At 38.7% G+C, this 26,589-nt stretch overlaps 1 protein-coding gene across 1 annotated transcript in view; it reads right to left on the bottom strand.

Moving 5' to 3' along the window:
• Nucleotides 1-33: 33 nt before the first annotated feature.
• CEP63 (centrosomal protein 63) overlaps nt 34-26,589 on the bottom strand; it is a 32,800-nt gene continuing 6,244 nt past the window's right edge. Inside the window, 6 exon segments of the mRNA XM_073232417.1 lie at nt 34-784; nt 787-799; nt 1,689-1,803; nt 8,927-9,064; nt 9,862-10,001; nt 10,248-10,476. Coding sequence (XP_073088518.1) covers nt 612-784; nt 787-799; nt 1,689-1,803; nt 8,927-9,064; nt 9,862-10,001; nt 10,248-10,340 — 672 coding nt within the window. The 5' untranslated portion in view covers nt 10,341-10,476 and the 3' untranslated portion in view covers nt 34-611.

Below are 26,589 nucleotides of genomic sequence, written 5' to 3'. Positions count from 1 at the left end.
CCTTCTCCCTCCCTCCCCAACCCCTTTCCCTTTGGTAACCACTACTACCTTCTTGGAGTCTGAGTCTGCTGCTGTTTTGTTCCTTCAGTTTTACTTTGTTGTTATACTCCACAGATAAGGGAAATCATTTAGCACTTGTCTTTCTCCATCAGGCCAACACCTGAATGCTGTAATAGCATCTGAGTGGTCTCTCTGCCTCTGTGCTTATTCTCCACAGGACAACCACAGAGACCTTTCACTCCTGCTTAATAAACCTGTTCTCTCTGGACCTCAAGATGACACTAACGCTCCTCCGCGCAGCTGGCAGGGCCCTTCAGGAGCTGGTCCCTACTTCCCATTCATCCTTTGCTGCTCAGCCCATTCGCGCCCTATTGTCACAGCAAGCACATCGCACTCTGACTGCACACCACAGAAATGGCCTCTTTCATTGTCTGTATCTGCTCTCGCCTCCACACCATTCCTCACTACGAAGCTTGTTAGCCAGCACACCCTCAGCCCAAGACAAGGGACTAATAAAAACGGACTGAATTAAATACTATGGAAATGATATCTTTAGTAAGTTCAGTCTTCACAAACTTCAAAGAGTTTTTGTTCAAGTTTCACCTCATGCTCTACTGCTTTTCTTCTGCCTTTTGTATCTCTGCTTTGAGTCTCTTTTCCATGTCAGAGGAAGAACTTTTGGCAGAAGCGATCACAATATCTCACTGATGTAACTCCCGAGTTAGCTGGGAAATTTCCATCTTCATTCCTTCTAGTACAGAACTGTAACTTTGTTCAGCCTGAAAATCTGTTCTTTCAGCTACAAAGAAACATAAAGGAATGCATGAAAAATTAAGGGAAATCATGTAGACAGATGAATGCATTAATAGTCAAAATAATAAGGTAATTTTGACCTTACATCAAGACATGAATTTTTTTCCTCAATTAATTCTGCAGAGAATTAGCAACTTACCAAGATGTATTTCTATACTGAAGGTCAAGTGATCAGACCCACAGTCATTTATTAGATCTCAAAACAGGGAGAGATGAGTATTCAAATGCTGAGAACCAGTAATGAAGTCCATGCACACATTATTTATATAGGATAGCACCTGTGACCTTCATTCTGTTTTTAGCTGCAAATCTAAAAAACCTTTCTTATATGGTTTCCTGATCCACAGGAGATAACAGAAAGACAAGAGGAAGAGGCTAGAAGAAATCTCAGAAATAATACAAAATATGAATCTGCAACATGACAGCCAGGGCCCATAACTGCAGAGACAAACAGTTCTGCTCACCCCAACAGCCAATGAGTAATGAGTGATGACCTCTGCCGTGGCACAGAAGCAAGTCCATGCCCATTAACTACCTTTACCTATAAGGAAATGAGAAAATACTGAATGCCAACTCATATAATATCTTTTTGCAAGCAAAGAAATGTGTGTGTCTTTTAGAAAGCTTTTCATCAAAACATGTTTATAATAAAGTTTTAGGGTTCAAAAGGGCAGCCTTTGATTATCTTGAAAATACTAATATGGATTCCCTGAGGATGACAAAGAAATAATTTTTCTAAGCACATTCCAGGTGCTTGTCTCCTCCTGAATACCAAGTGACTTTGGGGGAATATTTTCCTCATTAAAAATAACTCCTATAATCTCCCAGCCATAGCTCAGTCCATAAATTCATACAACTTTTCATGTAGATTTTACCTTTTGAATCTCTGCCCTGTACTCATTGTTATGTACTTCCATTTTCTTCAGTTCTACATATTTTTCCATTAATTCTTGGCTCAGCTGTTTACATGTTGCACTCACAGACTCTGAGCTGTTATGACAAAAATAAGATCACACATTTAAAACAAGACAAAAATGCTGAATCCCACAAATTGAATTATCTAACCTAGCTTCTTGATGCTTTGATTTGTGTTTAATGATACTCTTTCCCTCTGTTTAAAATTTAACTGGTTACAAATTCTAATTCTAAAGATTATGCCAACTTACTTAATTTTTTCCCTCTAGGAGCTGCTGTGACAATCTCTGTCTTCACCACACTTATTTACCACACATCTCATACACAGCTGCCAGAATCACCTTCTTTAAACAGTTCCCAGTTTGTCACCCTTCCTAAGTATAAATCCCCTTTCAAATGTAAGACCCTCAGGGGTACCATATTCCTCTCATCTCACCATTCATTTCTACTAATAAAAATGTTTGCTTCTAAATTGTAAAGCTTTACTGTCTGCCATGTGCCATTTGCTCTGCCTCCTGTCTCTTCATATACCATCCCCTGGACGACAGAGCACATCTTCCTCCCACTTTTAAAAGTCAGATTGGCATTTATCTGACAGATCCACCCCAATCACCTCAAACACAGTTTATTTTCAATTGTAGTTTGAATGTAGAAATTTTCTAGAATTTTCTACTTTAATTTGCTCTCAGGTCCTTTAACATGTATTTTTGTCTCTCAAACTACAACTTCTATGATTAAAATCATTGTATTTTACTTCTTCCCCACCAACTTCCAACCTCAGCCCCTGCATCATTCGGTTCTCATTTCCGATTTCTTTATCACCAGTTCAAACATTGGAGATAGTTCTGATTTCTGTGTTTAATATACTCTCTCCCTCTGTTTAAAATTTAACTGGTTATAAATTCTAATTCTTAAGATTACAGCAACTTACCTTATTTTTCCTTCTAGGAGCTGCCATGACAATCCCTATCTTCATCACATTTATTTACCATTACATCCTACACACAGCTTCATTCAATAAATGCTAAACAATTGCCTAGATTGTTTCACCAAGGCAGCCAACTTACTAGATAAGCTACCATTCAGAAATACCATCTTTGCAATACAACACACAAAAACAACTATTTAATTTCCTCCAATTTCTGTTTTAGGAAATCTTTTGTTCAAACTGAACACTACAAATACACTGTCTAAAAGGGTTTCTTTTCCTACTAGCCTTTTGATACAGAAAATATATTTTAAAGCTATTGTTTTATTACTAAACACTGGTGTTTATATCCATTTATTTCAGTTTTACCCATTTCTAAATACCTTCAAATGCTCATTTATTTGGCACTTAGTATGTGATTTCAATGTGTCAAACACTGAGGTACAGACAGAAGAAAAATCAGAGATAATCTTGTTCTATCTACAGATGGAAATATTGGGGCCGAAGGAGGCTAAAGTGTCTAAACTCACACTGTAAGTCAGAAACAAGAGACAAATCTTCTGAGCCTGATGACAGCACAGTAAAACATACATGTATGTAAAAGATTACTAAAAAGTCATTCAATGGAAAATCTATAATAAAATGTGACTTTATTTATTTATGACTATTCAACACATTTGATTTAATGTTGATGTAACAAATTGCTAAGTGCTTGCTGTATTTTTCTTAAAATATTCTCATTTTTAGCTAAGCCTGAAAACTCCTATTTTTCTTTTTTTTTAAACTCATTTTATTATCATTAATCTACAATTACATGAAGAACATTAAGGTTACTAGACTACCCCTTCACCAAGTCCCCCCCCACCCCATTACAGTCACTGTCCATCAGAGTAGTAAGATGCTGTAGACTCACTACTTGTCTTCCCTGTGTTGCACATCCCTCCCTATGCTCCCCCCACATTATACATGCTAATCATAAGGCCCCCTTTCTTTTTCCCTGCCCTTATCCCTCCCTTCCCACTTCTCCTGCCCAGTCCCTTTCCCTTTGGTAACCTATAGTCCATTCTTGGGTTCTGTGATTCTGCTGCTGTTTTGTTCCTTCAGTTTTTCTTTGTTCTTATACTCCACATATGAGTGAAATCATTTGGTACTTGTCTTTCTCCACCTGGCTTATGTCACTGAGCATAATACCCTCTAGCTCCATCCATGTTGTTGCAAATGGTAGGATCTGTTTTTTTCTTATGGCTGAGTAATATTTCATTGTGTATATGTACCACATCTTCTTTATCCATTCATCTACTGATGGACATTTAGGTTGCTTCCATTTCTTGGCTATGGTAAATAGTGCTGTGATAAACACAGGGGTGCACCTGTCTTTTTCAAACTGGAGTGCTGCATTCTTAGGGTAAATTCCTAGAAGTGGAATTCCTGGGTCAAATGGTATTTCTATTTTGAGCTTTTTGAGGAATCTCCATACTGCTTTCCACAATGGTTGAACTAATTTGCATTCCCACCAGCAGTGTAGGAGGGTTCCCCTTTCTCTGCAACCTCACCAACATTTGTTGTTGTTTGTCTTTTGGATGGTGGCGATCCTTACTGGTGTGAGGTGATATCTCATTGTGGTTTTAATTTGCATTTTTCTGATGACAAGCGATGTGGAGCATCTTTTCATGTGTCTGTTGGCCATTTGAATTTCTTCTTTGGAGAACTGTCTGTTCAGCTCCTCTCCCCATTTTTTAATTGGATTGTTCACTTTTTGTTTGTTGAGGTGTGTGAGCTCTTTATATATTTTGGATGTCAACCCTTTATTGGATCTGGTTTTGGTATTAGGGTGATGTCGGCTTCATAGAATGAGTTTGGGAGTATTCCCTCCTCTTCTATTTTTGTCGAAAACTTTAAGGAGAATGGATATTATATCTTCTCTGTATGTCTAATAAAATTCCGAGTTAAATCCACCTTGCCCGGGGTTTTTTTTCCTGGGTAGATTTTTGATTACCACTTCAATTTCTTTGCTGGTAATTGGTTTGCTTATATTTTGTGTTTCTTCCTTGGTCAGTCTTGGGAGGTTGTATTTTTCTAGGAAGTTGTCCATTTCTACTAGGTTTTCCAGCTTCTTAGCATATATGTTTTCATAGTACTCTCTAATAATTCTTTGTATTTCTGTTGAGTCCGTCATGATGTTTTCTTTCTCATTTCTGATTCTGTTGATGTGTGTTGATTCTCTTTTCCTCTTAATAATTCTGGCTAGAGGCTTATCTATTTTGTTTATTTTCTCAAAAAACCAGCTCTTGATTTCATTGATTTTTTTCTATTGTTTTATTCTTCTCAATTTTATTTATTTCTTCTCTGATCTTTATTATGCCCCTCCTTCTGTTGACTTTAGGCCTCATTTGTTCTTCTTTTTCCGATTTTGATAATTGTGACATTAGACTATTCATTTGGGTCTGTTCTTGCTTCCTCAAATATGCCTGGATTGCTATATACTTTCCTCTTAAGACTGCTTTCACTCCATCCCACGGAAGTTGGGGCTATGTGTTGCTGTTGTCATTTATTTCCACATATTGCTGGATCTCCATTTTAATTTGGTCATTGATCCATTCACTAGGAGCGTGTTGTTAAGCCTCCATGTGTTTGTGAGCCTCTTTGCTTTCTTTTTACAATTTACGTCTAGTTTTATACCTTTGTGGTCTGAAAAGTTGGTTGGTAGAATTTCATTCTTTTGAATTTACTGAGGCTCTTTTTGTGGCCTAGTATGTGGTCTATTCTGGAGAATGTTCCATGTCCACTTGAGAAGAATGTGTATCCTGTTGCTTCTGGGTGTGGAGTTCTATAGATGTCTATTAGGTCCTTCTGTTCTAGTGTGTTGTTCAGTGCCTCTGTGTCCTTACTTATTTTCTGTCTGGTGGCTCTGTCTTTTGGAGTGAATGATGTGTTGAAGTCTCCTTAAATGAATGCATTGCATTCTATTTTCTCCTTTAGTTCTGTTAGTATTTGTTTCACATATGCTGGTGCTCCTGTGTTGGTGCATATATATTTATAATGTTATAACCTCTTGTTGGACTAAGCCCTTTATCATTATGTAATGTCCTTCTTTATCTCTTATTACTTTCATTGTTTTGAAGTCTGTTTTGTCTGATACTAGTACTGCAACAACTGTTTTTTTCTCCCTATTGTTTGCATCAAATATCTTTTCCATCCCTTGACTTTTAGTCTGTGCATGTCTTTGGGTTTGAGGTGAGTCTCTTGTAAGCAGCGTATAAATGGGTCTTGTTTTTTTTATCCATTCAGTGACTCTATGTCTTTTGATTGGTGCATTCAGTCCATTTACATTAGGGTGATTATCGATAGGTATGTACTTATCACCATTTCAGGCTTCAGATTTGTGGTCACCAAAGGTTCCAGGTCACTTTCCTTACTATCTAAGAGTCTAATTTAACTCACTTAGTATGCTGTTACAAACACAACCTAAAGGTTCTTTTCTATTTCTCCTCCTTTTTCTTCCTCCTTCATTCTTCGTGTATTACGTATCAAATCCTGTACTTTTTGTCTATCCCTTGATTGACTTTGAGGGTAGTTAATTTTCTTTTGCATTTGCTTCGTAACTAGCTGTTCTATTTTCTTCACTGTGGTTTTGTTACCTCTGGTGACAGCTATTCAACCTTAGGAACACTTCCATCTATAGCAGTCCCTCCAAAATAGCCTGTAGAGATGGTTTGTGGGAGGTAAATTCTCTCAGCTTTTGCTTATCTGGAAATTGTTTAATCCCTCCTTCTAATTTCAATGATAATCTTGCTGGATAAAGTAATCTTCATTCCAGGCCCTTCTGCTTCATGGCATTAAATACAGCATGCCACCCACTTCTGGCCTGTAAGGTTTCTGCTCAGAGGTCTGATGTTAGCCTGATGGGCTTCCCTTTATATGTGATCTTATTTCTGCCTCTGGTTGCTTTTAGCACTCTTTCCTTATCCTTGATCTTTCCCATTTTAATTACTATGTGTCTTGGTGCTGTCTTCCTTGGGTCCCTTGTGTAGGGGGATCTGTGTATCTCCATGTCCTGAGAGACTATCTCCTTCCCCAGATTGGGGAAGTTTTCAGCAATGTCTTCCTCAATGACACTTTCTATCCCTCTCTCTCTCTCTCTCTCTCTTCTTCTTCTTCTGGTATCCCTATAATGCGAATATTGTTCCACTTGGATTGGTCACACAGCTCTCTCAATATTCTTTCATTCTTAGAGATCCTCTTTTCTCTCTGTGCCTCAGCTCCTTTGTATTCCTCTTCTCTAGTTTCTATTTCATTTATTGTCTCCTCCACCATATCCAACCTGCTTTTAATACCCTCCATCATGCTCTTCAATGATTGGATCTCTGACCTGAATTCATTCCTGAGTTCTTGGATGTCTTTCCTCACCTCCTTTAGGATGTTGATGATTTTTATTTTGAACTCCCTTTCAGGAAGAGTCATGAGGTCCATATCATTTAAATCTTTCTTGGGAGTTGTGTTAATAATTTTACTCTGGACAAGGTTCCTTTGGCATTTCATGTTTGTATATGGCACCCTCTTGTGTCCAGAAGCTCTATTCTGGAGCTGCTCAGCCCCTGAAGCAATGTTGGGGGTCGCAGGGGAGCAGTACTGGTGCCTGGGGGGAGGAAAGAGCTGTTCCCCACCTCCCAGCTGCTGTGCCTGTCTCCACTGCCTGAGCCAGTGGGCTGGGCACACAGGTATAAGTTTTTGTCCCAGAGCAGCCAGATATGGATCCCTGCTTTCCACAAGCAGCCAGAATCACAGTCTCCCCAGGAACTCTGGCTGTATTAGCTTTCCAGCCTGGTAGTCATGCAAGTCTCACAAAAGCATCATGAAATGTAGGTTTGTGCTCCCAGTGCAGGACCCCGGAGCTTGGTATTCAGCAGTCCCAGGTCTTCCACTCCATCCCTGCTCCATTTCTCTTCCTCCCACTGGTGAGCTGGGGTAGGCAAAGGGCTCGGGTCCTGCCGGGTCATGGCTCTGGTACATTACGCCATTCAGTGAGGTCTGCTCTTTTCTCCAGGTGTATGCAGTCTGACACCATCCTCTTTCCTGTTGCTCTCCCAGGATTAGTTGTGACATTAAATTTTCTAATCGTATCCAGTTTTAGGAGGAAGCCTCTGTCTCTCCTCTCATGCTGCCATCTTTAATCCCATCCTCATGTCCAGTCAAAAAAAAATGTGAATTTTAATTCTAATGTAAAAAAATTTAGTTTATGTAATCTAGAGCCTGTACTTTGATAATGATAACGAAGAATATCTTAAGTATTCTAAGATGAAAAGGAAATATAGCAAAAACTTTACATGTGAGTGTATATGCATGTATATTTAACATAAAGAAAATACTTTGTGGTTTCCAAAACAGAAACTAAAAATAAAAAATTTGTTACTTAAACGTAGAAGATTATGTCAATTTTTTTGTTGTTGGTCGCCTAAAGGCTAGCAAGTTTATATATTTTTATCATTCACAGAAAATGTTAGTGCACAAATGATTGTGAATCATGTTCAAAACAAAATATCAAACTTTTCCCCATCAAAAAAGTTTACACGTATGATAAACAAAATGAGTTCCCACATATGATGATGACAGAAGTGAGCTGTGCATGGTATGGCATAAGTCAGGGTACAACTAACCCCAAAGAGCTATCAACAGCATGTCAGATGGAGCAGCACATGTCCACCTCCCCGAGGGCCGATCCAATATGGTGGCTAGTAGATGGGAAAGCCTAACTGAAGACATTCCGCACAGGTGAAATGTGAAGAAATACCGGCAGTATAGGCAACTTTTTGAAGAATATGGTTTTGAAGAGAAGCAAAGAAATATGGAAGTAACATGAGGAAGATATAAGGTTAGAAAGTTTTAATTCTTTTCCCAATATGGGGACTGTTAAAGCATATTTTATACCAGTGGAGAGAGGAAGAACTTGATAGTGTAAAAGAGAAAAGCACAAACTAGGAACAGTACAAAAATGGGGTCTTAGAGCACAGACATGACATCCATCAATTCATCCACTCTAATATATTATAGGCACAATGCAGGCAAACTGGTAGATTTGGTGGTAGAAGGATTAGGAGGTTCTACTTTAATCGCTTCTATTTTCTCAATGAAATAAAAAATTTGGCCATTTGTGGAAGCTAGAGAAAAAATCCTGTTTGTTCACTCAATTGTATTAGTTTACTTTATCAATATGATAATCAAAACTGATATTACAACTTGAACATTTTTGAAATGAGTATGTTCACTGACTACCTGCCTTCCAGGTGAGTCACCTCTACTTGCAGAAACTCTTCACTACTGTGGGTCAAATCCAGCTGGGAAACCACATTGTCTGACTCCTCCTGCCCTTGGCAGGTGTACCTCCTTTCTGCCGGAGGCTCCTCCAGTGACCTACGGAATGACATAAGAGGACTGTTAAAAGCCTTTTAACTGTGCAGAAAAAGAAAAAAAGCACAACCAGTTCATATTTGTCAACTGTTTTTGGTAATGAAACTCTTTCAAACTCTTCCTGCTTTACAAAAAGAACACTGGGGGAGTGAAGAGATAAGAGATGATGCTTCTCAAAACTCCTTTTGCAACTGGGGTTGGGATTTGCAACTGTTTTTCAATGGAAAAAGACAGAATTACAAATATCACTTTGTTGACATTCGATACCTTGAGTCAAAGAAACTGAAAGATTACAAGAGGGTTCAAGCACAGAAAGAAATGTGCACTAGACTTAAATTAAGCAAAAGGAGCACAGCTCCTTGTTACTTTCTACTACAACCCCAATCACATTAATTCATATATAGAAATAAAACTAGTTTTCTGAATCTTTCTAAAAGGGCTACCTCAATAGCGGGCTTACTGATGATACTGACAACAAGCAGCTCATAATCATGGCCTATTATACCAAGAAAGGGAGGCCTTCCAGGAGACCTGGACTACTTCCTTTCAGACTTGGAGTTTCACCAAGGGTACAGAATGACCAAGGGGTTTCTAAATTTCTAAGCATTAGGGCCTCCGGGACCCAAACTGGATGCAGAAAAATACTAACCACACAAAATTGTGTAACACTATACAAGTTTAATCCAGAAATTAAAACTGAGTAAGAAAATCCATAATATGATCAAAACCAAAATTATGAATACACAATATTAAAAATGGTGTTTAATGACAAACTACCGAGTGGTTAAGATTAAGCATACCTTATGGCCTCTACTATGTGCTGAGAGTCTGTTGCCTTTGATTTTGCTTAAAGCATTTCTATTTGTACTCTTGTCTCATGAATGAAATTTTCTGGTGACTGAAGAGCTGACTTCAATTTTCTCTTTTCTTCCTGAAAAACCTGCAAAATACTCAGAAAAGGTCAGATGTTATCATAATCTTCTTCACAAGGAAAGGAAACCAGGGATTCAGACTGTTAATTACTTAACAGGCACAAAATTAATAAGGCTATCAATAGGTGATCCATTGGCTATAGAGTAGGGAAAAAAACATTTCTTTTTAGGTTTAGAACGTAGTTCTAGGTTAATTATTCTCTCTTAAAACACACATACACACATTTCCCCAATTAGGTAATTTTAAAACACACCTCTTAAAGTTTTTCAGATTCCCTCAATTTTTCTTTTTGCCACTGTTCCTGCATAACAGTCATATTAGTTCCAACCAAGTCACTGACCCTCATGGTGAGGCACTCTATCTCCAACTCATTGGCACAGATAGTATCATGCACCTGCTCCAGCTTACTGCTCAGACGCTGAATTTCTGACTGGCTTGACAGGCCCAGACTCTAATTTCTGTTTCCAATTGGCAAGGTGAGCCTAAAAACACACAGAATACAAAAAAGGAAAAGTCAAATAATAATCAATGGGATTGGATTAAAGATGGTGGTGAGAGAGGAGAGACAGAGCTTCCTCCTAAAACTGGATACAATTAGAAAATTTAAGTGGCGTAACTAATCCTGAGAGAGAAACAGGAAAGAGGACAGCATCAGACTGCACACACCTGGAGAAAACAGCAGACCTCAATGATGGGGTAATGTACCAGACCATGACCTGGCAGGACCTGAGCCCTTCCCCCACACCAGCTCACCAGTGGGAGGAAGAGAAATGGAGCAGGGATGGAGTGGAAGACCTGGGACTGCTGAATACCAAGCTCCGGGGTCCTGCACTGGGAGCACAAACCTACATTTCATGGTGCTTTTGTGAGACTTGCATGACTACCAGGCTGGAAAGCTAATACAGCCAGAGTTCCTGGGGAGACTGTGATTCTGGCTGCTTGTGGAAAGCAGGGATCCATATCTGGCTGCTCTGGGACAAAAACTTATACCTGTGTGCCCAGCCCACTGGCTCAGGCAGTGGAGACAGGCACAGCAGCTGGGAGGTGGGGAACAGCTCTTTCCTCCCCCCAGGCACCAGTACTGCTCCCCTGCGACCCCCAACATTGCTTCAGGGGCTGAGCAGCTCCAGAATAGAGCTTCTGGACACGAGAGGGTGCCATATACAAACATGAAATGCCAAAGGAACCTTGTCCAGAGTAAAATTATTAACACAACTCCCAAGAAAGATTTAAATGATATGGACCTCATGACTCTTCCTGAAAGGGAGTTCAAAATAAAAATCATCAACATCCTAAAGGAGGTGAGGAAAGACATCCAAGAACTCAGGAATGAATTCAGGTCAGAGATCCAATCATTGAAGAGCATGATGGAGGGTATTAAAAGCAGGTTGGATATGGTGGAGGAGACAATAAATGAAATAGAAACTAGAGAAGAGGAATACAAAGGAGCTGAGGCACAGAGAGAAAAGAGGATCTCTAAGAATGAAAGAATATTGAGAGAGCTGTGTGACCAATCCAAGTGGAACAATATTCGCATTATAGGGATACCAGAAGAAGAAGAAGAGAGAGAGAGAGAGAGAGGGATAGAAAGTGTCATTGAGGAAGACATTGCTGAAAACTTCCCCAATCTGGGGAAGGAGATAGTCTCTCAGGACATGGAGATACACAGATCCCCCTACACAAGGGACCCAAGGAAGACAGCACCAAGACACATAGTAATTAAAATGGGAAAGATCAAGGATAAGGAAAGAGTGCTAAAAGCAACCAGAGGCAGAAATAAGATCACATATAAAGGGAAGCCCATCAGGCTAACATCAGACCTCTGAGCAGAAACCTTACAGGCCAGAAGTGGGTGGCATGCTGTATTTAATGCCATGAAGCAGAAGGGCCTGGAATGAAGATTACTTTATCCAGCAAGATTATCATTGAAATTAGAAGGAGGGATTAAACAATTTCCAGATAAGCAAAAGCTGAGAGAATTTACCTCCCACAAACCATCTCTACAGGCTATTTTGGAGGGACTGCTATAGATGGAAGTGTTCCTAAGGTTGAATAGCTGTCACCAGAGGTAACAAAACCACAGTGAAGAAAATAGAACAGCTAGTTACGAAGCAAATGCAAAAGAAAATTAACTACCCTCAAAGTCAATCAAGGGATAGACAAAAAGTACAGGATTTGATACGTAATACACGAAGAATGAAGGAGGAAGAAAAAGGAGGAGAAATAGAAAAGAACCTTTAGGTTGTGTTTGTAACAGCATACTAAGTGAGTTAAATTAGACTCTTAGATAGTAAGGAAAGTGACCTGGAACCTTTGGTGACCACAAATCTGAAGCCTGAAATGGTGATAAGTACATACCTATCGATAATCACCCTAATGTAAATGGACTGAATGCACCAATCAAAAGACATAGAGTCACTGAATGGATAAAAAAAACAAGACCCATTTATACGCTGCTTACAAGAGACTCACCTCAAACCCAAAGACATGCACAGACTAAAAGTCAAGGGATGGAAAAGATATTTGATGCAAACAATAGGGAGAAAAAAACAGTTGTTGCAGTACTAGTATCAGACAAAACAGACTTCAAAACAATGAAAGTAATAAGAGATAAAGAAGGACATTACATAATGATAAAGGGCTTAGTCCAACAAGAGGTTATAACATTATAAATATATATGCACCAACACAGGAGCACCAGCATATGTGAAACAAATACTAACAGAACTAAAGGAGAAAATAGAATGCAATGCATTCATTTAAGGAGACTTCAACACATCATTCACTCCAAAAGACAGAGCCACCAGACAGAAAATAAGTAAGGACACAGAGGCACTGAACAACACACTAGAACAGAAGGACCTAATAGACATCTATAGAACTCCACACCCAGAAGCAACAGGATACACATTCTTCTCAAGTGGACATGGAACATTCTCCAGAATAGACCACATACTAGGCCACAAAAAGAGCCTCAGTAAATTCAAAAGAATGAAATTCTACCAACCAACTTTTCAGACCACAAAGGTATAAAACTAGACGTAAATTGTAAAAAGAAAGCAAAGAGGCTCACAAACACATGGAGGCTTAACAACACGCTCCTAGTGAATGGATCAATGACCAAATTAAAATGGAGATCCAGCAATATGTGGAAATAAATGACAACAGCAACACATAGCCCCAACTTCCGTGGGATGGAGTGAAAGCAGTCTTAAGAGGAAAGTATATAGCAATCCAGGCATATTTGAGGAAGCAAGAACAGACCCAAATGAATAGTCTAATGTCACAATTATCAAAATCGGAAAAAGAAGAACAAATGAGGCCTAAAGTCAACAGAAGGAGAGGCATAATAAAGATCAGAGAAGAAATAAATAAAATTGAGAAGAATAAAACAATAGAAAAAAATCAATGAAATCAAGAGCTGGTTTTTTGAGAAAATAAACAAAATAGATAAGCCTCTAGCCAGAATTATTAAGAGGAAAAGAGAATCAACACACATCAACAGAATCAGAAATGAGAAAGAAAACATCATGACGGACTCAACAGAAATACAAAGAATTATTAGAGAGTACTATGAAAACATATATGCTAAGAAGCTGGAAAACCTAGTAGAAATGGACAACTTCCTAGAAAAATACAACCTTCCAAGACTGACCAAGGAAGAAACACAAAATATAAGCAAACCAATTACCAGCAAAGAAATTGAAGTGGTAATCAAAAAACTACCGAAAAACAAAACCCCCAGGACAGATGGATTCACCTCGGAATTTTATCAGACATACAGAGAAGATATAATACCCATTCACCTTAAAGTTTTACAAAAATTAAAAGAGGAGGGAATACTCCCAAACTCATTCTATGAAACTAACATCACCCTAATACCAAAACCAGGCAAAGACCCCACCAAAAAAAAAAAAAAGTATAGACCAATATCCCTGATGAACATAGATGCAAAAATACTCAACAAAATAGTAGCAAACCAAGTTCAAAAATACATCAAATGTATCATACACCATGACCAAGATGGATTCACCCCAGGGATGCAAGGATGGTAGAACACCCAAAAATCCATCAACATCATCCACCACATAAACAAAAAGAAGGACAAAAACACATGATCATCTCCATAGATGCTGAAAAAGCATTCGACACAATTCAACATCCTTTCATGATAAAAACTCTCAACAAAATGGGTATAGAGGGCAGGTTCCTCAACATAATAAAGGCCATATATGATAACCCTTCAGCCAACATCATACTGAACAGCGAGAGGCTAAAAGCTTTTCCTCTGAGATCGGGAACAAGACAGGGATGCCCACTCTTCACACTGTTATTCACCATAGTACTGGAGGTCCTAGCCACGGCAACTAGACAAAACAAAGAAATACAAGCAATCCAAATTGGTAGATAAGAAGTTAAACTGTCACTATTTGCAGATGATATGATACTGTACATAAAAAACCCTAAAGACTCCACTCCAAAACTACTAGAAATGATATCAGAATACAGCAAAGTTGCAGGACACAAAATTAACACACAGAAAGCTGTGGATTTCCTATACAGTAACAATGAACTAATAGAAAGAGAAATCAGGAAAATAATTCAATTCACAATTGCATCAAAAAGAATAAAATACTTAGGAATAAACCTTACCAAGGAAGTGAAGACCTATACCCTGAAAACTATCAGACACTCTTAAGAGAAATTAAAGAGGACACTAACAAATGGAAACTCAACCCATGCTCATGGCTAGGAAGAATTAATATCTTCAAAAGGCCATCTTGCCCAAAGCAATATACTGATTTGATGCAATCCCTATCAAATTACCAACAACATTCTTCAATGAACTGGAACAAATAGTTCAAAAATTCATATGGTAACACCAAAGATCCCGAATAACCAAAGCAATACTGAGAAGGAAGAAAAAGCTGGGGGGATCTTGCTCCCCAAGTTCAAGCTCTACTACACAGCCACAGTAATCAAAATAGTTTGGTACCGTCACAGGAAAACACCCACAGACCAGTGGAGCAGAATAGAGACTCCAGATATTAATCCAAACATTTATGGTCAATTATTAGATGATAAAGGAGCCATGGACATACAATGGGGAAATGACAGTATCTTTAACAGATTGTGCTGGCAAAACTGGACAGCTACATGTAAGAGAATGAAACTGGATCATTGTCTAACCCCATACACAAAGTAAATTCGAAATGGATCAAACACCTGAATGTAAGTCATGAAACCATAATACTCTCAGAAAAAAAACAGGCAAAAAGCTCTTGGACATAAATATGAGTGACTTCTTCATGAACATATCTCCCTGGGCAAGGGAAACAAAAGCATAAATGAACAAGTGGGACTACATCAAGCTGAAAAGCTTCTGTACAGCAAAGGACACCATCAATAGAACAAAAAGATACCCTACAGTATAGGAGAATAAATGACAGATCCAATAAAGGGCTGACATCCAAAATATATAAAGAGCTCACATACCTCAACAAACAAAAAGCAGATAATCCAATTAAAATATGGGCAGAAGAGCTGAACAGACAGTTCTCCAAAGAAGAAATTCAGATGGCCAACAGACACATGAAAAGATGCTCTGCATCGCTTGTCATCAGAAAAATGCAAATTAAAACCACAATGAGATATCACCTCACACCAGTAAGGATGGCCACCATCCAAAAGACAAACAACAACAAATGTTGGTGAGGTTGCAGAGAAAGGGGAACCCTCCTACACTGCTGGTGGGAATGCAAATTAGTTCAACCATTGTGGAAAGCAGTATGGAGGTTCCTCAAAAAGATCAAAATAGAAATACTATTTGACCCAGGAATTCCACTTCTAGGAATTTACCCTAAGAATGCAGCACTCCAGTTTGAAAAAGACAGGTGCACCCCTATGTTTATCACAGCACTATTTACCATAGCCAAGAAATGGAAGCAACCTAAATGTCCATCAGTAGATGAATGGATAAAGAAGATGTGTACATATACACAATGGAATATTACTCAGCCATAAGGAAAAAACAGATCCTACCATTTGCAACAACATGGATGGAGCTAGAGGGCATTATGTTCGGTGACATAAGCCAGGTGGAGAAAGACAAGTACCAAATGATTTCACTCATATGTGGAGTATAAGAACAAAGAAAAACTGAAGGAACAAAACAGCAGCAGAATCACAGAACCCAAGAATGGACTATCAGTTACCAAAGGGAAAGGGACTGGGCAGGAGGGGTGGGAAGGGAGGGATAAGGGCAGGGAAAAAGAAAGGGGGCCTTACGATTAGCATGTATAATGTGGGGGGGCATAGGGAGGGATGTGCAACACAGGGAAGACAAGTAGTGAGTCTACAGCATCTTACTACACTGATAGACAGTGACTGCAATGGGTTTTGTTGGGGGTACTTGGTGAAGGGGGGAGTCTAGGAACCATAATGTTCTTCATGTAATTGTAGATTAATGATAATAAAATGAATATAAAAAATAGCAATCAATGAATAAGTGCGACTAATAAAAACACAAGGTAGTAGTTCATTAAAAATTATATAATAGAGATTCTCAAGATGGCGGCATGAGTAGGGTGGTGGAAATATCCTGCCAAAACCATACATACTTTGAAAATATAGTGAATACAACTACTCCTAAAACAGTGACCAGAAGATACAGTACATGAGCCAGGCTACATCTACATCTGTGACAACTCAATATCTCACAAAAAGGGTAAGATATGAAGCTGCGATGTGGCAGGACCTGAGCACTCCCCAGACCCTAGCTCACTCGCGGGAGGAAGAGAATCAGAGTGGGGAGGGAGTGGAAGTACAGGACTGCTAAATGTCCAGAACTTTAGGCACCCTAATACCCTGGGCGGCAATGCAGCACCAAAGCCCCTCACAGTAATAAGCAGCTTGCTGTTCATTCCCCTCCTGCCTGCACCGCAAGTGAACAGGTTGATGTGCCATTGCTGTGGAGCAACCGGGGAGCTACTCCGCCCACAGCAACCACACAGAGGCTTCTTCCAGTGTGCAGCTAATGGGGTCAGACCCAGAGGGGCATGCTCTCTGCCTGGAGTTGACTGACACAGACAGCGGAGACAGGTGCAGAGTCCAGAAGGCACAAAGGGGCTTTATTCTCCCAGCGGACACATGCTGATTGCTTGCAACTATCACCAGTGCCCTAGGCCATCCCGAGGGCTGCCCCACCCATGGCAGCTCAGGGGGATCATCCCAGAGACTGCCCCCTGCACTCGGCCAACTGGCACAGACAGGGGAAGCTGCATGGAGTCCAGAAAGCATGTACGAGCTCTGTTCTTGCAGCAAACGTGCAGATTGCCTGCAACCAATGCCAGTGTACTAGGCCATCACAAAGGCTGCCCAGGGCACAGCAGCTCAGGGGATCAACCCAGAGGATGCCCCCTGCTCTCAACCAACACAGAGGAACATGCATGGAGTTCAGAAAGCATGCAGGAGCTCTGTTCTTGTAGCAAGCATGTGTTGATCACCTGCAACAACTGCTAGTGCCCTAGGCAATCCTGAGGAATGCCCCGCCCATGGTATCTCATGGGATTAACCCAGAGGCTGCTCCCTGTGTGCAGTTGATTGGGAGAAGCAGCAGAGAAGGCCAAGGTGACCAGCAAGAAGGAAGGGACTTCGTTTGCCTAGCTGACACATGCTCCAATTGCCGGTGATCACTTCCATGGCCGTGAAAAAGTAAAAGAACCTTGTTCAGTCCAAAATCCCTCAAACAACTGAGAGAGGGCATGGGGAGACTGAAATCACCAATCTTCCTGAAAAAGAAAGCAAAATAAAAGTCATAACCATGCTGAAGGATCTACAGAGAAATATGCAAGAGCTAAGGGAAGAGGTTCGGAGGGACATAACAGAAATGAAGCAAACAATGTAATGATTTAAGAGAAGACTGGATGAGGTGGAAGAGACTGTTAAATAGAAATTAGAGAACACTAAGAGAGAAGCTGAGGCAGAGAGATATAAAAGGATCTCTAGGTATGAAAGAATATTAAGAGAACTGTGTGATCAATCAAAATGGAAAAATATTTGCACAATAGGGGTACCAGAAGAAGAAGAAGAGAGAAAAAGGAATAGAAGGTGCCTTTGAAGAAATAATTGCTGAAAACTTCCCAACGTTGGGAAAGGAAATAGTCTCTCAGACGATGGAAGCCCATGGATTTCCCAACACAAGGACCCAAGGAGGACAACATCAAGACATATAATAATTAAAATGGCAAAGATCAAAGACAAGGACAGAGTACTAAAAGCAGCCAGAGAGAGAAAAAAGATCAGATACAAAGGAAAATCCATTAGGCTATCATCAGACTTCTCAGCAAAAACTTTACAGGCCAGAAGAGAATGGCATCATATATTCCATGCAATGAAACAGAAGGGCCTCGAACCAATAATACTATACCCAGTGAGTTTAAATTTGAAGGAGGAACTAAATAATTCCAACTAAGCAAAAGTTCAGGCAACTTACCTTCCACAAACCATCTATACAGTGTATTTTAAAGGGAGTGCTCTAGATGGAAGTACTCCTAAGGCTAAACACATGTCACCAGAGAAAATAAAACCACAACAAAGAAAGTAGAACAAACAAATACTAACTAAAGGCAAACTTAAGTCAGCTATACACAAAATCAGTCAAAGGAAAGACAAAAGAGTACAGAATAAAACACCTAAGATATAAAGAGTGGAGGAGGAAGAAAAAGAAGGGAGAGAAATAAAGAATCATGAGACTGTGTTTATAATCGTGTAACAAGTAAGTTAAGTTACACAGTTAGATATTAAAGAACCTACCCTTCAACCTTTGGTAACAACCAATCCAAAGCCTGCAATGGCAATAAGTACATATCTATTGATAATCACCCTAAATTTAAAAAGACTGAATGCACCAATCAAAAGGCACAAAGAAACAGAATGGATAAAAAAAGCAAGACCCATCTATATGCTGCTTACAAGAGACTCACCTCAAACCCAAAGACATACACAGACTAAAAGTGAAAGGATGGAAAAAGATATTTCATGCAAAAAATAGGGAGAAAAAAGCAGGTGTTGCAGTACTTGTATCAGACAAAATAGACTTCAAATCAAAGAAAGTCACAAGAGATATAGAAGGACATTACATAATGATAAAGGAGTCAGTCAAACAAGAGGATATAACCATTATAAATATATATTCACCCATTACAGAAGCACCAGTATATGTGAAACAAATACTAACAGAATTAAAGGAGGAAATTGAATGCAATGTATTCATTTTAGGAGACATCAACACACAACTCTTTCCAAGGACAGATCCCCCAGACAGAAAATAAGTAAGGACACAGAGGCACTGAACAACACACTAGAATATAGAAACTTAACAGATATCTACAGAACACTACACCCAAAAGAAGCAGGATACACTTTCTTCTCAAGTACACATGGAACATTTTCCAGAATAGACCACATAGTAGGTCACAAAAAGAGCCTCAGTAAATTCAAAAGATTGAAATTCTACCAACCAACTTCTAAGATCAAAAAGGTAATATAAAACCACAAATAAATTGTACAAAGAAAACAAAAAAGCTTACAAACACATGGGTGCTTAACAACATGCTCATAAATAATCAATGTATCAATGACCAAATTAAAACAGAGATCAAGCAATATGTGGAGACAAATGACAAAAAGAGCACAAAGCCCCAACTTCTGTGGGACACAGTGAAGGCAGTTCTAAGAGGAAAGTACATAGCACTCCAGGCCTATTTAAAGAAGGAAGAACAATCCCAAGTGAATAGTCTAAAGTCACAATTATTGAAATTGGAAAAGGAACAACAAATGAGGCCCAAAGTCAGCAGAAGGAGGGACATACTAAAGATCAGAGAAGAAAAAAATAAAATTGAGAAGAATAAAACAATAGAAAAAATCAACGAAACCAAGAGCTGGTTCTTTGAGAAAATAAACAAAATAGATAAACCCCTAGCCAGACTTATTAAGAGACAAAGAGAATCTACACACATAAACAGAATCAGAAGTGAGAAAGGAAAAATCACAACAGACACCACAAATACAAAGAATTATTAGAAAGGAAAAATCATGACAGACGCCAGAAATACAAAGAATTATTAGAGAATACTACGAAAATCTAATTGCTAACAAGCTGGATAACCTAGAAGAAATGGACAACTTTCTAGAAAAATGAAACCTTCCAAGGTGACCAACGAAGAAATGGAAAATCTAAACAGATGAATTACTACCAACAATGAAATCAAATCGGTAATCAAAAAACAACCCAAGAACAAAACTGCCAGGACCAGATGGATTCACCGCTGAATTTTATCAGACATTGAGAGAAGACATAATACCCATTCTCCTTAAAGTTTTCCAAAAATAGAAGAGGAAGGAATACTGCCAAACTCATTCTTTGAAGCCAGTATCACTCTAATATCAAACCAGGCAAAGACACCACAAGAAAAGAAAATTACAGACCAATATCCCTGATGAACATAGATGCAAAAATACTCAACAAAATATTAGCAAACCGAATTCAAAAACACATCAAGTGAGATTCATTTCAGGGATGCAAGGATGGTGCAACATTAGAAAATCCATCAACATCGTCCACCACATCAACATAAATGACAAAAATCACATGACCTTCTCCATAGATGCTGAAAAGGTATTTGACAAAATTCAACATGCATCCATGATAAAAACTCTGAAAGAAATGGGTATAGAGGGTAAGTACATAAACATAATAAAGGCCATATATATCAAACTCACAGCCAACATCATATTTAACAGCAAGAAGCTGAAACTTTTCATCTAAGATCAGCAACAAGACAGGGATGCCCACTCTCCCCACTTTTATTAAACATAGTACTGGACGTTCAAGCCACAGCAATCAGACAACACAAAAGAATAAAAGGCATCCATTCTAGTAAGGAAGAAGTCAAACTGTCCCTGTTTGCAGATGACATGATATTGTACATAAAAATCTCTGAAGAACCCACTCCAAAACAATTAGATTTAATATCTGAATTCAGCAAAGTTGCTCGATACAAAATTAATACACAGAAATCTGTTGCATTCCTATACACTAATGATGAACTAGCAGAAAGAGAAATCAGGAAAACAATTCCATTCACAATTGCATCCAAAAGAATAAAATACCTAGGAATAAACGTAACCAAGGTAGTGAAAGACCTACAGCCTGAAAACTACAAGACACTATTAAGAGAAATTAAAGAGGACACTAATAAATGGAAATTCATCCCACGCTCTTGGCTAGGAAGAATTAATATTGTCAAAATGTCCATGCTGCCTAAAGCAATCTATAGATTCAAAGCAATCCATATCAAAATACTTACAGCATTCTTCAATGAATTAGAGCAAATAGTTCCAGAATTCATATGGAATGACAAAAGACCGTGAATAGCCAAAGTAATCCTGAGAAGGAAGAATAAAGCAGGGGGAATTACGCTCACTGACTTCAAGCTCTACTACAAAGCCACAGTAATCAAGACAATTTGGTAATGGCACAAGAACAGACCAATAGACCAATGGAACAGACTAGAGAGCCTCGATATAAACCCAAGCATATATGGTCAATTAATAAATGATAAAGGAGCCATGGACATACAATGGGGAAATGACAGCCTTTTTAATAGGTGGTGTTGGCAAAACTGGACAGCTACATGTAAGAGAATGAAACTGGATTACTGCCTGACCCCATACACAAAAGTAAACTCAAAATGGATCAAAGACCTAAATGTAAGTCATGAAACCATAAAACTCTTAGAAAAAAACATAGGCAAAAAGCTCCTGGACATAAACATGAGCAATTCTTAATGAACGTATCTCCCCGGGCAAGGGAAACAAAAGCAAAAATGAACAAGTGGGACTATATCAAGCTTAAAAGCTTCTGTACAGCAAAGGACACCATCAATACAACAAAAAGAGATCCTACAGCATGGGAGAATATATTCATAAATGACAGATCCGATAAAGGGTTGACATACAAAATATACAAAGAGCTCATGAACCTCAACAAACAAAAAGCAAATAAGCCAATTAAAAAATGTGCAGAGGAGCTGAACAGACAGTTCTCCAAAGAAGAAATCCAGATGGCCAATAGGCACATGAGAAGATGCTCCATATTGCTAATCATTAGAGAAATGCAAATTAAAACCACAAAGAGATATCACCTCACACCAGTTAGGATGGCCACCATCCAAAAGACAAACAACAACAAATGTTGCTGCAGATGTGGAGAAAGGGGAACTCTCTTACACTGCTGGTGGGAACATAAAATAGTTGAGCCATTGTGGAAAGCAGTATGGAGGTTCCTCAAAAACTAAAAATAGAAATACCATTTGATCCCGGTATTCTGCTCCTAGGAATTTACCCAAAGAATGCAGCATCCCCATTTGAAAAAGACATATGCACCCCTATGTTTATTGCAGCACTATTTACAAAAGCCAAGAAATGGAAGCAACCTAAGTGTCCATCAGTAGATCAATGGAAAAGAAGATGTGGTACATATACACAATGGGATATTACTCAGCCATAAGAAGAAAACAAATCCTACCATTTGCAACAACATGGATGGAGCTAGAGGGTATTATGCTTAGTGAAATAAGCCAGGCCGAGAACAAGAAGTATCGAATGATTTTAGTCATCTGTGGAGTATAAGAACAAAGAAAAAACTGAAGGAACAAAAACAGCAGCAGACTCATAGAACCCAAGAATGGACTAACAGTTATCAAAGGGAAAGGGACTGGGGAGGATGGGTGGGAAGGAGGAAAAAGTGGCATTATCATTAGCAGACATAATTTTTGGGGAGGCTTGGGGAAGCCTGTACAACAGAGAAGACAAGTAGTGATTCTATAGCATCTTACTATGCTGATGGACAGTGACTGTAATGGGGCATGTGGTGGGTACTTCATAATGGGGGGAATCTAGTAACCGTAATGTTGCTTATGTAATTGTAGATTTATGATACCAAAAAAATTTTTTAATAAAAAATATATACATCATGTCATCTGAAAATAGTGACAGTTTGACTTCTTCCTTACCAATCTGGATACCCTTTATTTCTTTGTGTTGTCTGATTGCTGTGGCCAGGACCTCCAGTACTATTTGAATAATAGTGGGGAGAGTGGACATCCCTGTCTTGTTCCCAATCTCAGGTGAAAAGCTTTCCACTTCTCGCCATTAAGTATGATATTGGCTGTGGGTTTGTCATATATGGCCTTTACTATGTTGAGGTACTTGCCCTCTATACCCATTTCTTTCAGAGTTTTTATCATGGATGCATGTTGAATTTTGTCTAATCCTTTTTCAGCATCTATGGAGATGATCATGTGGTTTTTGTTGATGTGGTGGATGATGTTGATGGATTTTCTAATGTTGCACCATCCTTGCATACCTGAGATGAATGCCACTTGATCATAGTGTATGATCCTCTTGAGGTATTTTTGAATTCAGTTTGCTAATATTTTTGTTAAGTATTTTTGTATCTATGTTCATCAGGGATATTGGACTGTAATTTTCTTTTTTGTGGTGTTTTTGCCTCATTTTGGTATTAGATTAATGCTGGCATCATAGAATGAGTTTGGAAGTATTCCTCCCTCTTCTATTTTTGGAAAACTTTAAGGAGAATGGGTATTATGTCTTCTCTCAATGTCTGATAAAATTCAGCAGTGAATCCATCTGGTCCCGGCAGTTTTGTTCTTGGGTTGTTTTTTGATTACCGATTTGATTTCATTGTTGGTAGTAATTCATCTGTTTAGATTTTCCATTTCTTCGTTGGTCACCTTGGAAGGTTTCATTTTTCTAGAAAGTTGTCCATTTCTTCTAGGTTATCCAGCTTGTTAGCAATTAGATTTTCGTAGTATTCTCTAATAATTCTTTGTATTTCTGGCGTCTGTCATGATTTTTCCTTTCTAATAATTCTTTGTATTTGTGGTGTCTGTTGTGATTTTTCCTTTCTCACTTCTGATTCTGTTTATGTGTGTAGATTCTCTTTGTCTCTTAATAAGTCTGGCTAGGGGTTTATCTATTTTGTTTATTTTCTCAAAGAACCAGCTCTTGGTTTCGTTGATTTTTTCTATTGTTTTATTCTTCTCAATTTTATTTTTTTCTTCTCTGATCTTTAGTATGTCCCTCCTTCTGCTGACTTTGGGCCTCATTTGTTGTTCCTTTTCCAATTTCAATAATTGTGACTTTAGACTATTCACTTGGGATTGTTCTTCCTTCTTTAAATAGGCCTGGAGTGCTATGTACTTTCCTCTTAGAACTGCCTTCACTGTGTCCCACAGAAGTTGGGGCTTTGTGCTCTTTTTGTCATTTGTCTCCACATATTGCTTGATCTCTGTTTTAATTTGGTCATTGATACATTGATTATTTATGAGCATGTTGTTAAGCACCCATGTGTTTGTAAGCTTTTTTGTTTTCTTTGTACAATTTATTTGTGGTTTTATATTACCTTTTTGATCTTAGAAGTTGGTTGGTAGAATTTCAATCTTTTGAATTTACTGAGGCTCTTTTTGTGGCCTACTATGTGGTCTATTCTGGAAAATGTTCCATGTGTACTTGAGAAGAAAGTGTATCCTGCTTCTTTTGGGTGTAGTGTTCTGTAGATATCTGTTAAGTTTCTATATTCTAGTGTGTTGTTCAGTGCCTCTGTGTCCTTACTTATTTTCTGTCTGGGGGATCTGTCCTTGGAAAGAGTTGTGTGTTGATGTCTCCTAAAATGAATACATTGCATTCAATTTCCTCCTTTAATTCTGTTAGTATTTGTTTCACATATACTGGTGCTTCTGTAATGGGTGAATATATATTTATAATGGTTATATCCTCTTGTTTGACTGACTCCTTTATCATTATGTAATGTCCTTCTATATCTCTTGTGACTTTCTTTGATTTGAAGTCTATTTTGTCTGATACAAGTACTGCAACACCTGCTTTTTTCTCCCTATTTTTTGCATGAAATATCTTTTTCCATCCCTTCACTTTTAGTCTGTGTATGTCTTTGGATTTGAGGTGAGTCTCTTGTAAGCAGCATATAGATGGGTCTTGCTTTTTTTATCCATTCTGTTTCTTTGTGCCTTTTGATTGGTGCATTCAGTCTTTTTAAATTTAGGGTGATTATCAATAGATATGTACTTATTGCCATTGCAGGCTTTGGATATGTGTTTATGCAAGGTTCAAGGGCAGCTTCTTTACTATCTAACTGTCTAACTTTAACTCACTTATTACACTATTATAAACAGTCTGATGATTCTTTATTTCTCTCCCTTCTTTTTTTCCTTCTCCACTCTTCATTTGTTAGGGGTTCTATTCTGTATTCTTTTGTGTTTCCCTTGAGTGCTTTTGTGGATAGGTGATTTTATTTTTTGCCTTTAGTTAGTATTTCTTGGTCTGCTTTATTTGCTATGATTTTATTTTCTCTGGTGACATGTGTTTAGCATTAGGAGTACTTTAATCTTGAACAGTCCCTTTAAAATACACTGTAGAGGTAGTTTGTGAGCCATAAATTCTCTCAACTTTTGCTTATTGCTTAATCCCTTCTTCAAATTTAAATGATAATCTTTCTGGATACAGTATTCTTGGTTCAAGGCCTTTCTGTTTCATTGCATTAAATATATCATGCCATTCTCTTCTGGACTGTAAGGTTTCTGTTGAGAAGTCTGATGACAGCCTGATGGGTTTTCCTTTGTAGGTGATCTTTTCTCTCTCTCTGGCTGCCTTTAATACCTTGTCCTTGTCCTTGATCTTTGCCATTTTAAATATTTTATGTCTTGGTGTTGTCCTCCTTGGGTCCTTGTATTGGGAGATCTGTGGGTTTCCATGGTCTGAGAGACAATTTTCTTCCCCAGCTTGGGGAAATGTTCAGCAATTATTTCTTCAAAGCACTTTCTGTCCCTTTTTCTGGTACCCCTGTTATGCCAATATTGTCCCATTTGGATTGGTCACACATTTCTCTTAATATTCTTTCATTCCTAGAGATCCTTTTATCTCTCTCTGCTTCAGCTTCTCTGTATTCCTACTCTCTGATTTCTATTCCATTAACAGTCTCTTGCACCTCATCCAGTCTGGTCTTTTGTCCTTCCATTGATTGTTTTGTTTCCGTTATCTCCCTCCAGACTTCATCCCTTAGCTCTTGCTTATTTCTCTGCAGCTCCAGCAGCATGGTTATCAGTTTTATGTTTAATTCTTTTTCGGGAAGATTGGTTATATCTATCTTGGCAGGCCTGTCTCTGGAGTTTGAGTAATTTTGGACTGGACCAGGTTCTTCTGCCTTTACATGGTGAAAGAAGTGATCGCTGGCAAGTGGCACATATGTCAGCTCAGAGAACAAAGTCCTTTGTTGCTTGCTGTTTTCCTTGCCCTTCTCTGCTGCCTGTGCTGGTTACCTGCACACAGGGAAAAGTCTCTGTATCAATCTCCTGAGGTGCCATGAGCAGGGCAGCCCTTGCATGGCCTAGGGCACTCCCCAGGATCACAGGTGCATGGCATGCATTCTCCTGCGATAATGCACCCCTTTGTGCCTTCTGGACTTTGAGCCAACTTCCTCTGTCTGTGCCAGGCAG

This window comes from Manis javanica, chromosome 3 (assembly GCF_040802235.1).
Source record: "Manis javanica isolate MJ-LG chromosome 3, MJ_LKY, whole genome shotgun sequence".
Taxonomy (NCBI): domain Eukaryota; kingdom Metazoa; phylum Chordata; class Mammalia; order Pholidota; family Manidae; genus Manis; species Manis javanica.
The sequence above is the reverse complement of the archived record's forward strand: the minus strand, read 5'-3'. Positions and strand labels throughout refer to the sequence as shown.